Source organism: Perissodus microlepis, chromosome 8 (assembly GCF_051167445.1).
Source record: "Perissodus microlepis isolate ML-2025 ecotype Zambia chromosome 8, ASM5116744v1, whole genome shotgun sequence".
Classification (NCBI taxonomy): Eukaryota; Metazoa; Chordata; class Actinopteri; order Cichliformes; family Cichlidae; genus Perissodus; species Perissodus microlepis.
Window position 1 is genome coordinate 5,469,390 of NC_140468.1, and position 22,760 is coordinate 5,492,149.

General features: G+C 40.8%; 1 protein-coding gene across 1 annotated transcript; it reads right to left on the reverse strand.

The window, feature by feature from the left end:
- Positions 1 to 2,166: 2,166 nt before the first annotated feature.
- Positions 2,167 to 22,702, reverse strand: tbx21 (T-box transcription factor 21). The gene is made up of 6 exons (XM_084937167.1): positions 21,863 to 22,702; positions 10,520 to 10,674; positions 7,766 to 7,887; positions 7,266 to 7,424; positions 6,572 to 6,633; positions 2,167 to 6,252 (listed from the first exon to the last, which is right to left on the reverse strand). The coding sequence occupies exons 1-6, from the start codon at positions 22,408 to 22,410 to the stop codon at positions 5,433 to 5,435; spliced, it is 1,866 nt and encodes a 621-aa protein (XP_084793293.1). The 5' UTR covers positions 22,411 to 22,702; the 3' UTR covers positions 2,167 to 5,432.
- Between the last annotated feature and the right edge of the window lie 58 nt (positions 22,703 to 22,760).

Consider the following 22,760-nt stretch of genomic DNA (forward strand, 5'->3'; position numbering starts at 1 on the left):
TCTGGTCGCTATGGTAATGTTTAAATATTTCTTTCAAAATAAGAAACACAGCTACAACACGGGAAAAGATCCAGGGAAACCGAGTTAACAATAAAAACCCTGAAAACCATGAATTTCACACCCGAGCATCAACTCTCGCGGCCCAGTACCAAACAACTCACGGACCGGTACGGGTCCGTGGTCCAGGGGTTGGAGACCACTGCCCTATCCGAACACTAATGCTACCTCTGACACTGACACCAAGGTCATTAAACAAACAGTTGGAGGGGTGTGAAAGAGATCTTTTTATTTATTGTCATTGGTTTCCTGTGATAAATGATGTTAGCCGCTTACTTATGTTTTTTGAACCCGGCATCCTAAAGTCTGCATCTTCTGCACAGCCAAATTTAATTAACGTCTCTTCTTTTGTGAAGTACATAATTCATTATTGTTCTACATTTAAGGGAAGTTTGTAAATGATAGCGACCAAAAACATGGGTTACACTGTCCCCAAAAAGTTGCTGCATCAGTTGAATAAAAGGACAACATCAACACGGCAGAGACTGTTCATGTATAAGCTTTAATTTTAATTAATTAAAAAACATTTACAATAAACCTATTCGACATTTAATAAATAAGAATTTCCATTTCCCTAGCAGAAATCTTTCTTCTTATTTCTTCCTGTATTGCAGTTCAAAAGCTCTTAAATAAAGGATGATCGGTTCAGTGCACAGGGGTCACACCCAAAAATTTACATGCTTGTTGCTTGAGTTGTCTGAGCTCCATCCTTCACACCATTGCATTACAGTAACATTTCTGGAAATACAGTTCCCAAACACTAAGAGAAATGTGCTTTCAAGGTGAACGCGGACTGAGGAGAAACAGAGGTATGAGTGGTCCAACACCAGGGGTCAGGGTGAAGCTGTAATATCTGCAGTATCCAGCAGGGGTCTTTCCTTTGCCATCTGAAAGCATTTCTCTGCTGTTTGATGTGAGATCATACACTCATGTGGTGCAGTAGCATTCAGTGTACTATATTAACAAGAGCTCCATAACTCAAACTGTCAACATAAAACTCTTCTCTCGTTGTTCTCGCCACAACATCCTTAAATCTAAACTAATTTTTGTTCTATTAATTGCACTTAAAATATGAACTGGCGATTGTACAGCTTTGTTAATGTGAGAGCACCCTTTTTCTGACAGATGTCAACAAAAACATTAAATACTACATCATTTGGAAATGATACACAAGCTACTTTTTCTTCAGTTCATACCGATTCAGTTTTTAGCTCTTCGTAACCACTGAGTTTAGTTTTGTAAATGTCCTGGTGAAGGGACGATTTGTTCTTGAACGTTATGTGTTTATTATTGTTTATGAGATCCGGTGGATCCAATAAAATTCAGGGGTCAAAGGCAGGATTTATGCAGCAACAGGCCTTTTCACAGTCACATTAGGAAAAGCAAAGGTGCTCCCAGGGACATTAATCACCTTAAAAAATGATCTCATTTTTTACATCCGCACTTATACAGCGACATGTCTCCTGAGAAAGAAAGCCCATATAAAGTCAGGAGTCCAACTCATCTAACTAATAATGATGATTTTACATTTTATTATCAACTAATTGAACTGTTTCTGCAGACATTTATGTCCCAATACAGTCTACAAGGAAAGCACATTTTGCTGTAAGTTTGCCAAACATGCATATATATAATCTATATGCATGTTTCAAAGTCTCTTGCAGTGCAATTTTTTTTTTGCATCAGTTAAACATGATTTACACAAAACACAGCCTCAGCATCGGCCTCATTTGATTATTTTACAGTCAAGCTTGGCTCGTGTGAAAGAATTGGCCTGGATTTTGGGAAATATAAAACTTGATTAGGTGCTGATTAGGGTTAAGCAGCTTCTGCATGTAGTCGGCCTGGTGCTGTCTGAAGGTGAAGAAAATCTGACTAGTAGCTCCTCTAAGCACACTTTTGTATGTTCGTTAACCTTTACAATAACCGAATACAATTAATTTATTAAAATAAATAAGTTTTTAATTTAGTAGACGAAGCTTAAACATTGTAGCACACATACCTACATTAGTGCAGTGCGTGTGTTTTGGATTTGTACTTTTTGCTAAATCTAACAAAACTGTGCCACTAAGAGCCTTAGTGCCACTCTCTTTGAATAAAAACTAAAAACTATCCAAATAGTCTACAAGGAAAGCATGTTTTGCTGTAGCTTTCTTGTTCAGTTTAACAAACTTTTTTTTAATGAAATAAATGTTATATTCAGTTCAATAAAACTACATGCATTTTAGAGAGGCTACAGTTAATGGTGCTCTGCTCTGCTTTGTGTAATTTGATGAAAAAATAGACAATTTTGTTTATGAAGTGAGGAAATTGTAGAAAAAAAGCCAGAATCAAGTCTGAATATTCATTAGACATGTAGGAAGTGACTATCTGTTGGTCTCAGGATGGTAAACTGAGGACTTCATTTTACGTATATTTAAAGTCTTTTCAGATTCAGTCACACATATGTAAGGAGACTCAACTTCATCTCTCGATCTGTAGAGACGCGTTTGACACCGAGTGCCTGCCTGTCGCCCGTAGTGTTGTCTGAGGCCATTAGCACACCTAGTGAGGAATGAGGAGCAGACCTCTGATCAGCGCCGACTGGTGCCTCACTCTTCATTTCTGTCACCAGGGTGGGAGCCGGGCCTCTGTCAGCCGGCGTCACCACATGATAGGCCCAAAGACTAGGGGGGAAATTCAGAGTGTCTGTCTGGTCACTTTGTGCTTCCTGTTTATTGTGGTCTGAAGGTGACAGCACCTTGTCTCTTTAAGTACAGGTGCGTGTGGTCATCCTCTATGACCCACTTTAGGGGTCTACTCCAATTTATGGCAGCAGATTGAGGAAAACCTGGAGAACTACAGCAAGAATCCCAGTCTTACTACTGAGGCAACAATACAAATTCTCATTTAGAATTTTGGAGCACACTAAATGTCTGCTGTGTGGTTTAAGTGCTCACGTTTCCCCTCACCTGGTCCTACTTCATCAATATCAGTGCTGTTATTGATTGTGGGCTGTAGCCATGTGTGGATAGGAGCATTTTGAAGTCAGCTGAAGGAAGCAGGGTGCTCGGCCTTTGCCATATATATTTTTTAATCCAAGCAAAGTAGGGTGCAGCTGGGTTTGTGTAAATCTGCTGCTGAAAAGTTTAGTCTTGCTGAAATCACTCATCAGTGCTTCTAAATCGCCCAAAAGCTAAAACTAAGAAAAAGTGATGTTGATGGAACTGATTAAAATGGAGGGATTTTCCAAACGCTATGACAAACCGTTGCAGCTATGAAACTGCTGCTGAAAACAAACTGATACCGAATAATTTGCTACAAACTTCCCTTAATGCGAACATGTTGCCACTTTTCTTTCATATTATCTATAAAAACAGCAATAATTTTCTGGATTGTGACGCTATGATTGCAGCGAGGGACTTTTCTGACTGATGCAACGTCGACACATTGTGAGGTAAGGACTAGCTTCACGCTTAAAAGCTCTTGGTATGCTTCTTCAGAACAGTCAGATCGCCTTGGAAACTCCCTCCTCCTACATGCCCATCACACATCAGATCGAAGGAGTGCTGTGTCCAGCAATTTCAGTAACTTTCAAAACCAAATCTGATGTTCAGATTCATCACTTCACATAAAAAAATGCCCATTTGTATGGAAGTGAAACTTAAACAATCTTAACAAATGTATTACTTTGAAAGCCTACATGTGCACACCAAGATCTTTATTTCTATATTTAAACAAATACCAAAACTTGGAGCTATTAAATTAACCCAGATCCTCAAAGTTATGACACTGTTATATGGAAAACATGGCAATTTGTTTAGTTAAACATAAAGAGTTTAATGCTTATGTACCTTTGAGGTTTTTCCAATATGCAACATAAGCCATAATGGAGTTTCTGGTATCATTTAAACCAAAAACCTTGATGGCACTGTTGTGTTGATTGGTTTCAGGGGAATAATTTGAACCGATTGGAAATACCCTGCAATATGTGTTCCCATGAGCATGCTACAGACAAAATATGGCCCCACTTATTAGAATATTGCTTCACAGTGCATTGAGAGGTCAGTATCTTGCTTTAAGACCTACATGCACACTGCAAACTCAATAGAAATCACAAGCACCATCCGAAATGAACTCATGTGAAAAATTCAGCCAGAGTCAGTACAACACTTTGTAAACCATGCAGATCTCTGCTGCTACATCCTGCGAAACCCTCAAAACAGTGTTTGCATCAGCAGGAATTCCTCAAATTGGAGAATTTTGTTAACTAGGAGTCAGTGTACAGTGAGAAAACAATACAGGACAGAAAACATCTCCATCTTAATTGAGGAATCCAACGACTAGGAAATGAACTGTGGGTTCATTTCAGATGCATGAGCACAAACTCTTTTATAATACTATCCCCAAAATTCAGCTTACTAATGTTTGACAAAGTGAACCACATCCTGGTGGGTTGATCAGTTTTGATTAAAACCTGACTACGACAGTTACTGAAATTGATGAAGGTGATTCTGTATTACCTGCGTCTGGGTTTGGACTTAGAGTGGCATACAGGGTTACAGTAAAGTACAAAGAGGTGTCACAATAAATTTAATAACTTTTAACATTAAATATTACTCAAACAGCTTTGCTTTCAAACCAGTAAGACATGTTGGATTGCCTGCAGGCGTGTGGACCTGCGATTTTTGCTGTGGTTGGAAAAATCTCGGCAGATGTAGAGGAACACACAGAAAATGTTGGGCTAATATGTATGAGGAAGGTTCCCCTTCTAGAACACAAGCCTGCTGTCACTCCATGGCCTACAGCGCTTCACTGTGGCCACTAGGTGGTGTTGCACTAATTAGATAGAGGACACTGTGAAAAGCCATAATTTCTGCTCAGAATCGTCATGGGAAATGAACATGAACATATTGCAAAGATGTGTGAATGGTTGATGGTGAGAACTGACGTAGATGAGACCAAAGGAGACATGGTGAGAGTGTTTGATGCAGAAAGAACAGACAATTGCTGCAGGCGTCTGTCAGCAAGCAGATATGCACATCTTTTTTTTTTGTTTCGTTGTTTTTTTTTTTACAAATCTCCAGATGTTTCAAAGGCCTAAGCCACAGGTCTTTATGTCTGTTTGGTGTTTATGTCACTTTAGGCCAGCGTTCCAGTCACTTCCACTCTGTTCGACGCCAACCTTGACACTAACTTTGAAAGTTCCTGTAGTCGTCTGACACTTCGAGGGGCTGGTCACTGTCCTTCTCTACGTTCTGCAGTTTGTCTGTAGCAAAACCAGAGACTGTTCCAGCCCTTCATCGTTATCCTGGACAGACAGTAAATGTGTCAATGAGGGCAGTGTGGGAAGGTGTTGGGAGACACTGTGGCAACCATGATAATGTGTGAGGTCTTCAGTGGGTGTAATAACCATAATAGTCTGCATCGCTGTTGCTGTCTTTTTCACAGACCTCTCCACTGCGCGGGGGTGGGGAGTTTTCAGTGCTGGACGTATATGGCGACACCCTCCTCTTCTTGTTTTCACCCACACCTCCCTCAAATAGGCCAGAGTCGCCCGAGTCCGCTGATTTCACGGAAGGTGGTTCGAGCCAAGGCTCCTCTTGCACTACGCCCACAGTGTCTTTGGGCTTGTCCTGCAGCAAGGGCGGCTGAAAAGAGTCCAGGAGTGGAGGAGGGTGCAGCCTGGGGTTCCCAGGGGATGTAGAAGATGAGGAGGAGGAAGAGGAGGATGATATGGGTCTAAACCACCCAAGAGCGGGGCCGGATTTAGTGGGGTGACCGAGGTACTGTGGGGTGGGCCGGCTGGCGCTCCAACCTGCTGAGGCGGCTCCTGATACAGACACGCTTGTAGACGCAAAAGGATGATCTGAATAGTAGCTGAGAGCATGGTGAGCAGATGTCTGCAAGGGGAAGGGCTTGTAGAAACCATTTCCAGAGAAGTCCCCCTCATAGGAGGAAGTGAAGTCAAGCCGATTTGGAGCCACGCCTTGCTGAGGTGACAGGTACCAGCGGCTGTGGGGACCGGGGGTTGCAGATGGGTCTTTGTGCTGCTGGCCCATACCAATGTGCTCGCGGCCATAGAAGCGGCTCTGGGGCAGGGGGCTCATGTACTGTTCAGAGAAGTAGCCTTGGGTGTAGCAGCTCCCTGGTAGCAGCTGCTGGCCCTCTGTAGGGGAGGGGGTGAGGCGATCAGAGTCGGGAGGAGCGTACAGCCTAGGCAGGAGGGAGGAGGAGGAGGGGAAGAGAAGCGAGTGTGAGAAGAAGAGGAAAAAAAGAAGGTGTTATTTCCTGCCCAAACCTCAAACAACTATCAAACATCTCACAGCCCCTCACACCCTTTCACTGCAGCATGCTCAGCAGCAGCAAATAATTGCATCTTTTCCAATATTAAAAGGCTGACACGAGCACTCAGGACATTCAAGTGCCAGCAGTGACCCAGTCTCATTATTAATGCTGAGAAAACGCAGGGTTCACACTGAGAACAGAAGAGGATTTGCTTTTTGTAAATACAGACATTTTTGAAATTACTTACGTGTCATAATTGTCACGGAAACCTTTAGCGAACGGGTTATGGTCTATTTTCAGCTGAGTGATCTGTGTAGGGAATAAGAGGAGGGCAATGAGAGAACGTAGGCAAAGGAAAAAAGAGAAGGAGTGAGCAACCACATCGAAGAAACGAGCGCAGAAAGAGACGTAACCGACTAATAATTAATGAGGCTACCGTGCAGTTTTATCTCTTATTGGAAAGATTTCATCTTAAAAACCGCAAAGGGGAGGAACACAAATGTAAAACTGGGAGAGTGTATCTTGCATGGAGTAACTCTCCCACAGTTTATTTGAACAGCCGTGAAAAATACACCGTACACAAGAGAGATGTGAGCTACGGTGCTCAGGTCAGCCGAGGTGAAGCGACTCTTAGCTTGAAGGCTGCAGAAATGTAAGTTGGTGTGTCTGCATTTTTGATGCATGCATGCATAAATCAGTAAAACATGTCGCTGACATGAATCATTGATCTCTCAACATCATTAAAGCTGTGCAATCGAAGTTATAAGAGGTGTTTTTGTGGGCCAGTTGTGGAAGGTTGTTGCCAAATACAATACAATAAATATGCAAACATGGTAGAATAGAATGTCAGTGGTCTGCAACACAGGCTGCGGTTCACACCTTAAAACATATTTTTAAAGCATACAAATCTCATCTTCATCTTTGTGTCTGAGGTGACTTACATCTGCATTTTGATATGCAGTAACAGCGATGAACTGAGTCTCCGGGAAGATGAACGTCTGAGCTTTAGAAGAGAGGAAGGGGTCCTCCGTGCCATCCTCCTTTACCTGCACGATGTGAAGACGAGGCTGGTATTTATGGAGGGACTGGAGAACTATCATCTGGAGAAAGGGAGATGTAATATTATGGTCATTTGGCTGCTAAAGATTAAGAGCAGGAAACAAAGATACCTTTATTTTACCGATAAGCGAGAAAAATAAAGGCAGGAAATGAGCAGGCAGAAATTGAGTGTTTGCAGATGGTTTCCATCGTGACACTCATAATGTGGTTAATGTTTTCATATATCAAGAATACGAAAGGAAATGATTAAAGTAGTGTAAATTTAAGCAGAAGGTGACAGTTATTGCATTCATCGATATGTTTCAGCCACTCACTGACCACGCGAGCGTATTCACAGACAGATTTGTAGATAGAAAGCAAATTAGAGGCAAAAGCACGGTACCTGTGCCACATTGTTGGTGCTTCCTTTGTTGTTGGTGAGCTTGAGCTTGCTAAACGACACTTCTTGTCTCATCCAGTGAGCTCCTGTGTTGGGAGAGTCGGGGTGCATGTACATCCTGTTCCCTGCAATCACCGGAGCACATGGCGAGCAGCGCATGTAGTTATGAATAAGGGCTGCACGCTTTGTTTTATTTATTTATTTTCACAGTTTTGGCTTCAAACTATCACAAAAACAAGAGAAGAGGAATATCGTGCTGCAGCGAGTTTTGCTTTGATTCTCGCTTTTTCTCTTCTGCACCATTTCCTTTACAGCTGGGTTTTATTCAGCTGGGTTTTTTTTTTTTTTTTTTAAAGCTCTCAGTAACGAACAGACTAACTGTGATTAGATTTCTTTCCATAACTCAGCAGCTTTTCCATGAATCCTCCACCTGTTAACCCAGACGGTCAGTGCGCTGAGACCAAGCAGTTTCAAAATGCAACCTGCCACTAACACTATGACTAAAACAGGTGCAGCATGATATGCTTCATTTCTGTAGCGTCGAATTTGGTAAATTTTGAAATGAGACTTTTTAGGACAGTTTCAGTAATATCAGTGTTTTCTGAGTCATTTTTAAAATGCTGCTATTCACTTTCTGTTTTGCTGATTAGGCAGAGGGAAACAACATTTTGCTGGAGCCCCTCAGGTGTAAATTTACAAAAAATAACTTTGGCTTAAGGACTTAAAATCTTCTCTCATCTAAAGTCAATTTTATAGAGATTTACATGAATTCAAGTTGAATTTGATGCGATTAAAAATGATATTTTCTGCAAATCATCAGCAAGCACTACAAAATATTTATGGCACAAAAGTTAATGGATATTAATAATACGTTACTGTCTGTAGGCCACTTCAGTTGAATACAAGGGAAGATGAAAAACATCTTAAAACGCCACTTTTCCATCAGGTATTTCCCCTGCAAACTGGGATGGCTTTGTTTTCCTTCCTTTAATATCTTAATATATTCCTAGAGCAGCCAAGATTTCTCACAACATTACCACAACGACCTGCTAACCTTATTTTTGCACACCACATAAGGGTAATATTAAATCTAATTGAGTGAAGTTGTTACACCACAAATTCCACAACTGTAGCACATCAGCAGTCACCTTTCCACAACACCTGGCATATGTGTGACAGCACCTTGCAGTTTCTCTCATTTATATATTTGTGGTTTGTCTATCATCAATCACACATAAAATGAAATCTTGGTTAACTTGCTATTGTTATGCTTAGTTTTTCTTTTTTTTTTCTGAAGTGTGAACAGGAGGAAATACTGAATGAAAGGTTGTGGAGAGAACAGGGCGTAGAAATGTAAATGTAACGTGTTAAATAATTACGTCTATGCTTGACGTTGAACACGTCTTTACAAGAAAAGACGAGAGAAGTGGCTGAAATGAACTCTGATGTATAACGAGATACTTGGGGAGAAGCACGATTGGAGGTACATCTGGTGAGTAATTCAGACACTCTTGGATGCCACGGAAGATCAAAGCGGGACCCAGAGAGCTTTGATAGGTGCTGGAGAAACTGTGAGTGCAATTGTTAGTCATATTCAAAGTGATCAAATTACTGGACATGTTTTAGTGGGTTTAAAGAGGGGTTAAAGATGGCATAATATTCCTAAAGATTTTATTGTCGTACTTTGTAGATGGAGGCTGACTAAAAAAAATACTCCAAATTTCCAAAGTACAAATTTTCCGCGTCTTAAAAATGTTTGACTGTATTTTTCTGGTAAGTAAATAGGTTTTTAGGATTCGTCTCGGCTCAACACGTTGGAGATTTTAAGTTTAAACTGAGTGCAACAAATATGCATTCCTGTTTAAGTCAGTTATTATAGCTCCTTAAACCAAGGAACATCAGGCAATCTTTGAAAAATTGCAAAACATGTTGTGAAGCTGCTGACTGAAAACCTCTCAGACCAAGTGTGCATCTTAATGCACGTTTTGGTTTCCCTACTGTATGCATCTAGGTTTGCTACAATACTGCTAAATAAACCACTTCCTCAGGCTCTTCCAGGCAGCACACTGAGTGAAGTCTCCTGCTTGACTGACCCAAGTTTATTTTCGATGGCGGGTTTAAATCATAAACTTCGCATTAGAATCTAGTGCAGGAAGCCCCAGGAAGATTGTGGGTTTGAGCTGTTTACCGGCTACTGGTGGTAAATGCACGATGAGAAGAAAATAGCTATTTTCAGTGAGTAGTAGACACTTTTTTTCACAGGTGGAAGAGCTGTTCTTACGTATTAGAAGTACTAGTAAAACTCGTGAATCCAAAATTGCAATATTTGTCATCCATAATAGCCGGTTTCATTATATTACATGCATTTATGTATGTATCAGTGCAAATGCTAATCCAACTACGTTCCTTTGATATAATGCAACAGTTTATTTTAAGGTTTTAACTATAGTGGAGTTAATATAAAGCATTCTAAGTGAAATCAGTCAAGTAAAGTACAATTACTTTGGTGGTGTACGTCATCCCTTTTATATCCTTTTGCATTTTTACATCTGCTGTATATATAAGTTATAATCTTAGTCGCTTATCGTTTTATCAGTGTGTTCAAAGTCTTTTTCAATAGACGCTGCAGCACTCTTTTTTTCTTCTTTTTTTAGTATTTGTGAATGTAGTTGTTTGATCAGCGTACCAAATCTTGGTTTCTAACAGTCATAAAGGCAGCCCCAGGGTTTTACATTCTGTGCTATAGTTTCAGTGTACCTGGCATGTTCCCTTCTGCCTTCCCACACTGGACCCACTTGCCGCCCTGGTATCTCCAGTGGTGCTGATCAGCTAGAACGACGTCCACATAGACATTATAGTGGGCAGTAGGATCCAGAACACTGATATTGAAGCTCAGAAAGGGGAACATCCTCCTGGAGAAACATAAGAGAAATTTATTTGTTAAAAAAACCACCCAAAAACGTTATTTATACCTTTGTTCACATACTGTAGCTCCATATTTTGTGGAAACAGTAGAGGTTTATGGATCAACTACGCCCACGTCCAAGGTGCACAGAGAAGCAGATAAAATCTCGAGATTATTCTGATTATTCTGATGACAGTTACAAAATGCATCAAAGTGCTGACAGATCTCAACGTTAAACACATCTATCTATAATTGAAAATGTCTATCCAGCAAAGACATCTGTCTTCAAAGTTAACAGAAAACAGCCATGTGAGGCTGCTGCCCCTGAGTTTTTAAATAATGTGCATGTGAGTAGTGACTGAAACCCATATTACACTTTATCCATATTAGCCCTGCACATGGTTAGTGTGTTGAAAAAACAGGAGATGAGTTTTTATTCCGTATGAAAGGTTTATGTTATATTTCCAAATATTAAAACTTGGACTCCAAAACTTGGATCACTATTCAAAATCAGCTTTATTGGTGTAGACCATTAGTTCATCCTCTGTCTAAAACAAGCCACTTTAGCTCCTCTTGCTTTAAGTCAGCTTTCTTCTCACAAACAGGAGATTTGAACAGCAGGTGGACATACAGAGCTGAGAGTGGAAAGTAGACCCTGATGCCTGTTCATTACATGCATATACACTGACATCATTGCATGAAACTTTATGTAACAGAAAACAGTACAAAATAAGTTCAGTTGTCAGAAACAACTGACATTTCTCTCTTTTGAATCACACAGCCTCTAAAAAATATGCATTCCATTAAAATAATCTGTTGTTGAAAACTGAACTATTGTAAATTTTCTCAACAGTGCATGTACGTAAGCTGTTGAAATTATTCATGTTTGGCCTTTCAAACTGTAATCCTCGGTTTCCTAAGCAGCTAAAGGAGTCATGAGAGGTGGAGAGGACGGCTGACACTTGAGCTCAATATTTAATGCTGCTTTTAATAAAATATGCCCCAGAAGATGCTCTTGATTGCTGGGGGTTTACATGTTCAACCCGTTTTGATCACTTCAGTGAGACGAGGTAACTGGGAGGTCAGGTTGTCCCCTAGCTGGACGACCCGGGAACGGAGAGGGAGAAGCTGGGTTAAATTAAAATTAAAGAGACACACACAAACATATAAGAAATGGACTCTGAACACACAACGGCAGATAAACCCTGCTGACATTCACGTGTGCGCCAAATATCCGGAGTGCATGTCGACGCGAAACACTTACTGTAGTGATTCAGAGTTACTAACCCTACTGAGTTGTAGTTCACACTTTACATTATAGCGCAACATGTAACACACAAATGTTAGTCATTCTCTGGGGGAAATCCGCTTAAGGGAAATTAGTTGGACAATCATGTCCCTTAATATTCATTTTCCCAAATAACTGATGGGTGAGAAAAAGTTTGATGGAGATTTAATCGACAAGGCTTTTATTAAACTGATTTTTTTCCCCACATAGTTTCATATTATTTCCTGGTTAAGTTAGACATCAACACGGCTTGGTGAGCTTTAGGAAAAGACCCCTTTCACAGCCACGTTAGAGGCCTGTTCTCTGCTTTGTGGCTTGTAATAATAGTTTACTTGATGAGGTGCTAAAGGTAGACTATAGATAGCAAAGATGTGCTGCTTGCAATGTTTTTGTGAGCAAATGTTCTCAAGCAGAAAAAGTATTTCCTTGAGATTTAACTGAGAATGCCCTTTAATATTATGAGACTGAAGAAATGCTCAAACTAAATGGTGATATTAGCTGTACGCGGCAAGCATCTGAAATGACTCATGTAGGTGTTTCTGAAATGCCATCTAGCAAATGACTGACTGACATCATATTAGCGTGCAAACTCAGAAGAGGTGGCATGAAAACTTTAAAGAAGCCTGGAGTTTGAATCTCATCTCGATTTACTAATTACTATTACGGATTTATTTGGTTAGGTTTAGGAAAAGCTCGTGGTTTGGGTTAACATGAAAATAAAGATGTGAATACCAGTTTGCAAAAACCTAATCTTTCTTAGAGGAAGACAGTCTAGCGATATGTAAATTTTAGGAAAGATGGCATTAACATATTGCAGAACTCCGTAGGATGTGGCCACTCGTGACCTTGAGCTTCTCTATAAAACCAAATCATTACTGAGAAATTTCAGACTGAACCACAGAGTCCTTCAAGAGACTGAAATTGCCGCTTCTGGAGATATAATGACTAAAAATTTGCCTCACAACTCACCTGCCCCTAAAGATCACTGCGTACAAAAAATGATCTCATTTGTTTTATCATTACAGAAACTCAGTGATTTAAAGGAAGACCTGAGCTTTTCCTGATAATGCCACCAAATCTCATGTTCATTCATTTCTGTCTCGTTCGTGCCATAGCATGCTTATAAATACCCCTGCGATGAACTCTGGGTCCATATGAGGTCACCAGAGTGTAGCTGGTGTAAATAAAGGCATTGTGTTTGACACCAGCTAAAAGCTCCTCAGGCTATGGAGCATTTGTAATGACTGACATTCAGCTCCCGCTGCCCACCCCTGCCACTTTGATTTGTTCGGTATTAAAAGTGCACGAGTGGTTTTAAACCTACAAATGTAAATAGAGTAAAAACATGCCTTTGTCTATTTTTCTTCAAATAATAGATTTGCCTAAAAAAGAGCTGAAAGTGTGTAAAAGTATAGATGGTTATAATGAGTTCTATGAAAAGCATGTCGTAGTCACTTTAAGAGGGCAAAGTGCGCACAAAAACAGAAAAAATAGCTCTTCGAGAAACACCCTTTACTTTCTTGTCTAAAACATTTTGATGTGGGTGGAAAAGATAGATAAGGTCTCATGTGTATTTGATCACCGCACACTGCGCACACTGCGCGCACACACACACACACATATTAGAAATGAAAGTTAGACATATAGCCTAAATATAATTCAGTCAGTTAAAGTTTGTGCCGAGAACATGATACTACATGTTGGCAGCATCGTTTTGGTAAACTTTGGTTATCTCTTCTCGATCGAAACTGACCTCATCTAAAATCAGCGTGTCCCCCCCCCTGAAGCAGCTGGGCGATTTAGGGGTAAAAAACAAGACAGGTGTGTAACGAGACAATGAGTTAGAGGCTACTGTTAGCGACGCCCCAAGGGCCCGTCCATGCTGATGAGGATTTCATGTGTGTAGCCTGAATCTGCGTACATCGTTTGTACGGGAAATTAAGAGATGCATAAAGTTACTTTTACATTTGTCACATGGTATTACGATGGAGCACTTTACTCTGTGTTTAAACTGTATAATATACAAAATGAGCAACAGTGCTAGAAATAACTGTAAATAACTAAAAGCTGTGATACTGTGGTTCACTAAGCATAACTGACAGCTGAGCATAATCGTTAAGAGTGAATCGATTATTCAAAACTTTAAAAAAATTATTCAGCCAGTTTTGAATAATCGATTCACTCTTAACGATTGTTACAATTATACTTAGTGAACCACAGTATGACATTCATTTATCCCAACTACTGACTTACTGTTCTAACCAGTAATTCACTGCTGTTAGGAAATAGCCCAATCTATTAATAAAATATAGACAGTTCTATCTATTTACACGGTGCATATATTATGTTTAAAATAAGAGCAAATGTGTGAGACCAAAAAGAAACATATTATTTGTGGTAAAAAAAAAAAAGTGAGGGGGGGCAACTTTCTTTCTGCAGACTTTTATTAATAACTTTATCAAGCTTTATTTTAAGTGTTTATCATTTTAATCTGTTTTTCCATACCGTTACTGAACATTTTTAGCTGTTAGCCATATTCTTATCTAGCGGTATCAACTATTTGTTAAATTTCTTGTTACAATGAATGAAATTACTTTAATTAAGCTGTAATTTCTACTGTTTCTTTTCAGATTAGTGTGGTTCAGCTTTCCAATTACCCCCCCTGGCAATTGCAGAAGCACCCCCTGGGCTACTCGAGCTCCCGGTTTGGGTTCACTGGTTTATGGGAATGCTCTGCAGAGAGAAAGCACAGATGATGTGATGTTTCACATTATGCATTTATTGCTCATTGGACCTCTCAAAAGGCTGCGCTGCAACATACACCCACTGGCTGTGAGCACAGCTGCAACTCCAAATCAGCTTTGGCAGTGGTCAATGAGCAAACTGGTACACCAGCTCCTCTGGTTATCTTTCTGACTGTAAGGCTACAGACTTGCAACTGAGCAGCCACAGCTGAGGGTATGCAGACTGGCTGTGGCCACAGCCAACGGCAGTGTGTGTATCATAATACAGCTCAGCATTTCTTTATGAATCAGAGGAAACGCAAAAATTATTTTCGGGTAGTGCAAAAGAAGTCTTGAATAAATTCCTGATGTGACCCTTAGGGGGCTCTGTACTGCTCACATATGTACCCATATAGTTTAATAACAATGCTGAAGGGTTAAAATTACTAGAAAAATCGTGGTAATTCGCATTTGCATTGATTTGTAGACTAAAGGTACTTTACTTTAAATTTGGATATATAAATGCAAACTTTATGTCCAGTTTTCAAAAACACATCTCTACTAATTATAAAAAGAACGGCAAAAGCTGGACTTTTCCTTAATTCATGTAAAGAAAAAGTTCAGATGATCAAATGTTTTCCAGTTTGTCTCCTTGACTGCTGGCTCTTTAAGACGGCAGCACACACACACGCCCTTCTTGCTCACTAGTAAGGCAAAACCCTACGCTGAACCGTCCCAGTTGGGGTTTTCTGGCTACAAGGCGAGTCCAGTTTAACAATCAATCATAGTTGTCGGTGAAACACAATCGTGGCAGCAGCTCTTTAGTGGCTCGCAAAGAACAGGTGAAAGGGCTCTTCTTCCGCAGCAGTATTTAATACAAGTGAAAACAGAAACTTGGCTGTTGAGCTCATGAATGGATTGATCCACCTACACTGAGTGAGAGTAATCTAGAAAGAAGTAGAATTGTTATAATTTTTTTTACCCCATTCATATTATCAGTTTACTTATAGTAGAGCCTTTTATAGGAAATCAGAACTTGAGAAGGGGAGAAACCAAAGAAAACACAACACAGAGGGGTATTTGCATGTGTGGGAGGCTCTTTGTGTTCAAAGTTCACTCAAAGACGCTGAAAAGCACTACATACATACATGATAGTGTGCAGTTATTTTCAGTGTGGTGGCGTTGTGGTAATTAAGGGCACGGTAGCTGTCATGTCTAGAGTGTCACACAAACATGATTTTACTTTTACATGGCAGATACAGTCACAAGGAAAGCACCTCTGTCTGTTGCAGTTTGGAAAATGATGATACACAGACACATGAAGTCGCTTTAACACAATAGGAAATCACAATTTCAGTTACCCAGCTACCAGACAGACTAACTAATAAACCTGCCAGTGTGCCACTGAATTATAGAAACTTGGCAGTAGCGGCAAATGTCTATTTCTGAGCACGCCGTGTACGAACATGAAGAGTCATAACTGTAGTCGTTTTTAAGGCAAAATACCATAGAAGAAGATGAGTGTGGTGAACCAGTCACTAATATAGAGACAGTGACATTTAAAAAAAAAAAAATCAAAATAAACTGTGTGGATGTTGGAGAGCGAGGAATGGGAGGGCGCGGGAGGGGAAACTGTGGGGTGGAAACGGAGGTTGGAGAAAGGGAAAAGGAAAGAGCAGAGGGTGGAGTGAAGAGAGGGAAGGAGGGAGAGGAGAGGTGGGGTGGGGTGGGGTGAGGAAGGGTGGGGGTTTTGTCCTGGGGATGCGAGGCAGAAGCTTGAGCGGAGAAGAGGAACTGGGTATTCACCAGGGAGAAGACTTTTCCACACGAGCGCACCCGCTGATTCATCTGGACAGGAGTTCAGGTCCAGTTTTTGTCACCGCGCGTACGCTTGATCATCTGTGACGAAAACATGCCAGTCTACAGCTGCTGCCGGACACAAGGACTCTTTAGCACATGGACACCCTTGTTTGTGTATTGACTTATGGCAGAGGAATTCAGCCACTATAAGTGCTGAAATGTCCATTTTGGGGGGTAGTAGTCAGGGGTAGTCACCTGATACTGTGGACTTCATGCTTCAAACCTCATAAAGGATAATGCTGCTGTTAATCTGGATTTTTATCATAAACAAAGCCTGAGGACAGACTAAAACCAGTTGTAGTTTAGTCTGCTTTCCAACACATCCAGCTTCTTGTCTATGAAACACAACACAAGGCCATTAGTTTCTACAGTGAGGAATTAGGAACAAATTTCAGGAGCACATTAATTCCCATTTGTTGGGGTTGGTGTACTGGTGTGTGCTTGTTTATGCTTGTATGCTTGTTTAGTTGAGGGCCTCGCTAATGTTTTTTTCAGTAGCTTTTGGATAACAATCAAACAGTCTGGTAAAGATCCTATCAGCCACAACATTATAACCACACACTGTACAGAGAAGATAAATGTAGCCACGCCCTAGCACATCCGGCTTTATCATCTATTTCACTCTAAAAGGGACCACACTTTAAAAAAGAACATAACACTGCATTAGCGATTAAAGTGATAAAATGAAAGGAACATTTTCGCTGAGGTCAGAGGTCAAATGAGTAGTAAAGTCATTTTTTAAAAGACCTCGGTATGAACGAACTGAGTAGCCCCCTGTTGGCCATTACAAGAAATGCATGTTTACCGTGTTTTGACATTAGCTTAACTTCTCAGATCCGGAATATATAATTAAAAACACATGTTTGGAGATCAGTCAACGCTCCGGGTTCGGTGTTGTCTTCTTCGTGCCATTCCTCAGGAGTTTTTGGATTATCCTGCAGAGGGAGGCTGCAGCCATCAGGGAGCATCTGCGATAACGTTTAGGTGTGTGGTATGTGTCATTATGCCAAGTAGCAAAGTAGCATCCCGGTGAATAGTGATACTGACTTCACCTATCAGCGGTTATAATGTTATGGCTGATCAATCTATATATTAGTATTTATCAGTATACAGACCATTTATAACAGTGAAATCAAATCATTGTTAACAGTGAACTTGTCAGCAATAGAAAACAAATAGGGAAGTAGATACAGTTTATATTTCTTTATCTAATTAGTCCCACAACCAGTCAGCAGCCACTCATCTTCATGCTCAATTAGTAACAGTATTTTTTTAATCAAACTTCTTGGGAACCAAATATAGAGCTATAAAGTTTAAAAAAAATATGTCTAGTGTGTCAGTAATAAGCCTAATTCTCCAAATGCGGTGGACATTACTCACTTTGAAGAGGAGCTTAATTACACGTTATGAGGAAGTACTTGTATAGCTGTCTAAAATATTGGCACTAGATGTTTCTGCGAAAAGCTACATAGGCACACATAAACAGCTGAACAGGAAGTGACAGGTCATACTGTCAAAACCTTGAAATAGTCCCACTTCTGCTTTCAGAGAGAGAGAGAGAGAATGCGAGCAAAAACGAATACATACGACTTCCAAACATTCACCAAAAAGGCAGCTCGCGATGCAATTCTTAATATGTTTTTCTGATATGTTAATTTCAGCATTAACTTCTTTAAATTTCTAGAGCAAGCTGCCCTTCTAAAGACACCCACTCTTATTTCCTTGGTGATGTGAAGTGATAATTTCCACAACATGAGAAGCCTACTTTGGAAATAAAGCTGGTTATTACCTAAATCATTTGATGAATTCATAGAAAAACTGCATTTTCACCAATGGGCTGCAGTATATTAGCAGAATAAAAACCACATTTCATTTTCATTGTGTGTTAATAAACATCTTGTACTGAGAAAAGCACCAGAACGGTTTAATAAGAACAGATACAGGAACCTAAAACTCATCATACGCGGCGATTACCGTTTCTGAGCGCTCATTCTACTCAAAACACAGCAGCACCATCTATTCTTGGGAACAAAATAAATCAAAGGATTGTTTCCTCTCGAAAAACTACAGGATGTCAGACTGATACAGTTTACAGTTTGCAGTCAGTGGAGCAGAGAGGGCAGATGAGCATGATTCCTCCGAGTCTGAACTTTAGTTTTACATTATTTCCCTAAAAGGTGTTTTTACGCTGAGAACTTAGTCAGTACTTTCTCCTTCCTAGAACACACACTGCATGGCCGAGCAAGACTTTCTTTGTTATGTGCTGTAATTAAAGCGAATTATTTCCTCTTTGAAAACTACCAGAGGATCGTTCAATTAGAGGCACATTTCGAGGTGATTTCCTACAAATTCAAACGCGGCCTAACCCTTTTAACAAAAAATGAAGCTGCTTTCTACTGCAGTTTCCCAAAAAAAGTCCCCACAAATGCATGTACTTCTTGGAAACAGCTGCAGGGAAAAGTTTGCCTTCTTGACTCATATCTGCACCAAGAGTACCACAGGTGTAGGATCCCTGGTCAAACAAATGAATAAGGAAGAAAGCTTCACTTTCTCTTTTCAAATTTAGTCATTTGATTTCTTTTAAATCACAAAATCTCCCCTTTTTCCCATTTTCTACCACAATTTGTTTGACCCCTTGGATCATCGCGGTAACACGGTTGCGCTGACACAAACTTCGTCTTAGCCGAGGACAGCCTGTGCCATGGTATCGGCTAGTGAGGTGAATCTGAATTTAGCTCATGAGAAGTGCAGATGAATTCGCCCCCACCCTTCGCTACAGGCCGAGAAAATGTGTCTAGATTTCAAAGCCCAGGTGTGCTACATGAGCTTCTGAGAGATCTGTCAGGCTGTACACCCACCGTCTAGTGGAGGCTGAAGAAAGCAGAAAAAAAGAGAACCTAGTCTTTTACTTCCTGAACATCAAAGGTGCCTCACCTCCTCAGTGTGGCCATCTAAAGCTTCAGTAATGTTTGACCCTTCACTTCATTTCTCTAGAGTTTCTTTCACCCTTTCGCCTACTGATACCGAGGTTTTGATTAACATTGCAGACCCCCGGACTCCTCTCTTAAAATCACACCAAAATTATTGTGGAAGCCTGAACCCAAGATGAAAATTTTAAGATGGATATTGCCTCTGATATTGAAAGTTTTTTTTTCTTTTTTAGTGTTTCTCTGCTCACCTTCTTCAAAATCTTGTAGGATTTTTTCTTTTTTTATGTTACGAAAAAGTGTGAGTGTCAGAAACAGGGGTAAAGATAAAAGACAGAGAACATTTTCATCGCCAGGATTTCACATTTTCACAATATGAGGTTTGTGGTTTGTGCACAACAAGAAAATTTGCTTTTTGTCACATGTGGAAGGATAACACCTCTGCGCTCACCGACCCTATTATTATTGCGGGTAGTCTTTGACTTTTTCTTTGCTCTGAGGGAAGCTGAAATTAGCTGGAGCAAAATACAAGTGTACTGCATGCATTTTAATTACGTGACCTGATATATGATGCTACTTACCACAGTGAGTTTGTCTACAGAGGAAACTGCCAGGAATTGCTACGTCAAATAATAGAAGATGCACGCACACACACACACACACACACACACACACACACACACACACACTTGGATAAAAACGTAATAAAATACTACATTTTTAACACTAAAATCCCCAAATCATTGGCTAATTCTGCAAAACCTGTGCACACCATAAAATGACTTACAAGGCATTGAATGGAATTTCTAAAACGATCCATTTGTGAAGCATGCGAACAGTTAAATGTGCAATTTGTGATCAGGTTTAGCAGATAAAAGGCAAGAAAGTATATCAAAAGTCTATCTAAAAGGAGCATTTCCTACCCCCAAAACCGTAAGTGTACTGAACTCAGAATAACTTTCAGTAGTAAACCAGAAGGCAAAGAAGCCATGCAGGTCAAAGGGGATTATTTTGCAAGAACATAAGCTGCACCTACCAAACTGAAATTCATCTGTTTCAAAAAACCACAAAACGCCACATGCAAAAACAACAACACCACACACACAACCTTAGATATATAGATTAAAATGGCTTGAGTAAACTTTGTGAATTTTTACTCAAGCCATTTTAATACAAAAATTTTGAGTTTCAGCAGACAAACCGAGTGAAGCCAGTGGAAATATCAGTGTCATATTATGTGACAGCGCAATTGTTTTCCGTGCACAGATCCGAGCCATGAGAAACCTATGGCCTGAAACCTTGTGTCAAACACAAGTGTCGCATATTAGTGAATTAATCCTCATCGACGTGACTGCATCTTAATGCTCGGTGACCTATCAAGAGAGGCCCGGCAGCGCCGTCTCTTCCCCTCTCAAGCCATGAGCTGTGTGCGCTGCAGAGAGCTGCCTGCGCGAGGCTTTTAGCCCACATGTTTTTTTAATCACAATTTCGACATCGTCATTTTTTTAAAGCTGCCCACTTAGAGTATCGCTATGAGGGTTGTTTTTGATTCTTGTTTTAGATTTCTTCCTCGCTGTCTGCACGAACAAGAATTTGATTAGCTCCCAATTTGAGTTTTGTAACGTCGATTATTGCCAATGACGGATGGTTAAAAAGATGACGTAACTTTTTTTTTTTTTTTTTTTTAAAGATTAGCGCTTTCTCTGATGGTTCGAAAAACTGTAAAATTTCCTTTTTGGCAGCTGAAGAGGTGCTGATATAAAGTGAAGGCACCCAAGACACTTTATAGGTCAAAGAACAGCTCAGCCTGCAGCTGAGCCTCCACTTTGCAGTTAGTTTGGCTCTTCAACAACTTTTTAATTCGGTTGTAATTCCTTGCATAGTTACAAACATTTGAGATGCCTTTCAGTAAAATGACATAGTGGCCTTCTGTGCGTACCCTAATAAATTTCAAATTTAAAACTCAATTCTTTAGAAACTGTCGTACTTTCACATCCTTTAAGTAGGCAACACATCGGATGAGGCAAATTTTGCGCAAAACTTTGCACCTTTCGATCATTATCCCAGAAAAACTCCCAACAACCACGTCACCTGAGCAGAGACGTGGCGGTGATGCCTGCACAGTCCTGCAGAGCTGGAAGACGACCGCCATTCAACTCTCGGAAACAGAAAAATAAAACTGGTTTTAGACGTGAATTGAAGTGCGCTCTTGTGGCGTAGCGGAGGCTGCTCATGGTAAAGATAAGACAGGTGAGTGAGTAAATTAGAAAGTGTAAAAACCAAAGGGCAGCGGTGTGAAATTCACGCTTTCTATGACCCCCTCTTTGCTCCATTAAATGTGCTAATCGACAGCGGAGGAAACAATGTGTAGTTTTTCTGTTTTTCTGTGAGACTCACCTCCCCTGCTTGGTGATTATCATCTCGGTTTGGAACTTGTGGAACTTGGCCCACAGCGGGTAGTTATTGAGCAGAGCCTGAGTCTTCCCGCACACCTGTAGCCCAGGTAAAGGGTAGAGAGGCTGCCGCTGGAACCCGTGCTGAAAGCTCGCTGGGTAATTCTCCGGAGAAGGGGAGTACACGTCTTTACCGCCCGTGGGAAACCCGTCTCCTGCCGTCGGGATGTAAGCCTGCCCGGCTCCGCTTCTCGGCGGAGAGCGCACGCCGCCGTACGGGCAGCTGCTGAGGGTCTGTGCGTAAAACCTGCCGGGTTGCGCTCCGTATCCTCCTACCGCCTGGTCCGAGTGGTAGGGCAGCGGCAGCGCGTCCTGCCCGCTCTGAACAGAGTCCGAGTAGTAAAACCTCGCGTCCTGAATCCCCATTTTGAACTCTGCTAGATCCTTGCCGCCGCGGTGGAAGTGACTGCTGATGTCGGCGTTCTTTCCGAAAGTTTGCGTTTCAGTCCCATTCAACATGCTGAGGTAGAGGTTGCCACCTATGCCGCCCATTTGCAGCCCCGCTCCCAGGCTGTGTCAAATGTCATAAGTTTGCGCTCCGTTTGAGTAAAAACATGTACGATGATAATCATAAAAACCAAGACCAAACAACAACAAAGTCACTTGCCCTCACCTACGACTCAAAACGCACCGACATGAATTTTTAACTCGGTGTCTCCGCCGCTCAGAGGTTCAGATATAAAAACATCCCTCACGCCTCATTAGTCTGTTCATCGAGAAACTTTTATTATTGCCAGAGTTGGTGTTTGTCTTTTTTTGACGTGTGGAGTCGCTAGCAGTAACTCAAACACATGCTCGCTTTTCTAACCTATGATATATACATTTTGTAGGTGGTCATATTT

Bases quoted from the DNA above. Each gene is read 5' to 3' on its own strand.
- tbx21 (XM_084937167.1), bottom strand. From the start codon at position 22,410: ATGGGCGGCATAGGTGGCAACCTCTACCTCAGCATGTTGAATGGGACT. The intron at 10,675-21,862 runs GTGAGTCTCACA...ATGTTTCTCCAG, and splicing joins ATAATCACCAAGCAGGGGAG to GAGGATGTTCCCCTTTCTGA. The intron at 7,888-10,519 runs GTACACTGAAAC...CGGTGATTGCAG, and splicing joins GGCAGAAGGGAACATGCCAG to GGAACAGGATGTACATGCAC.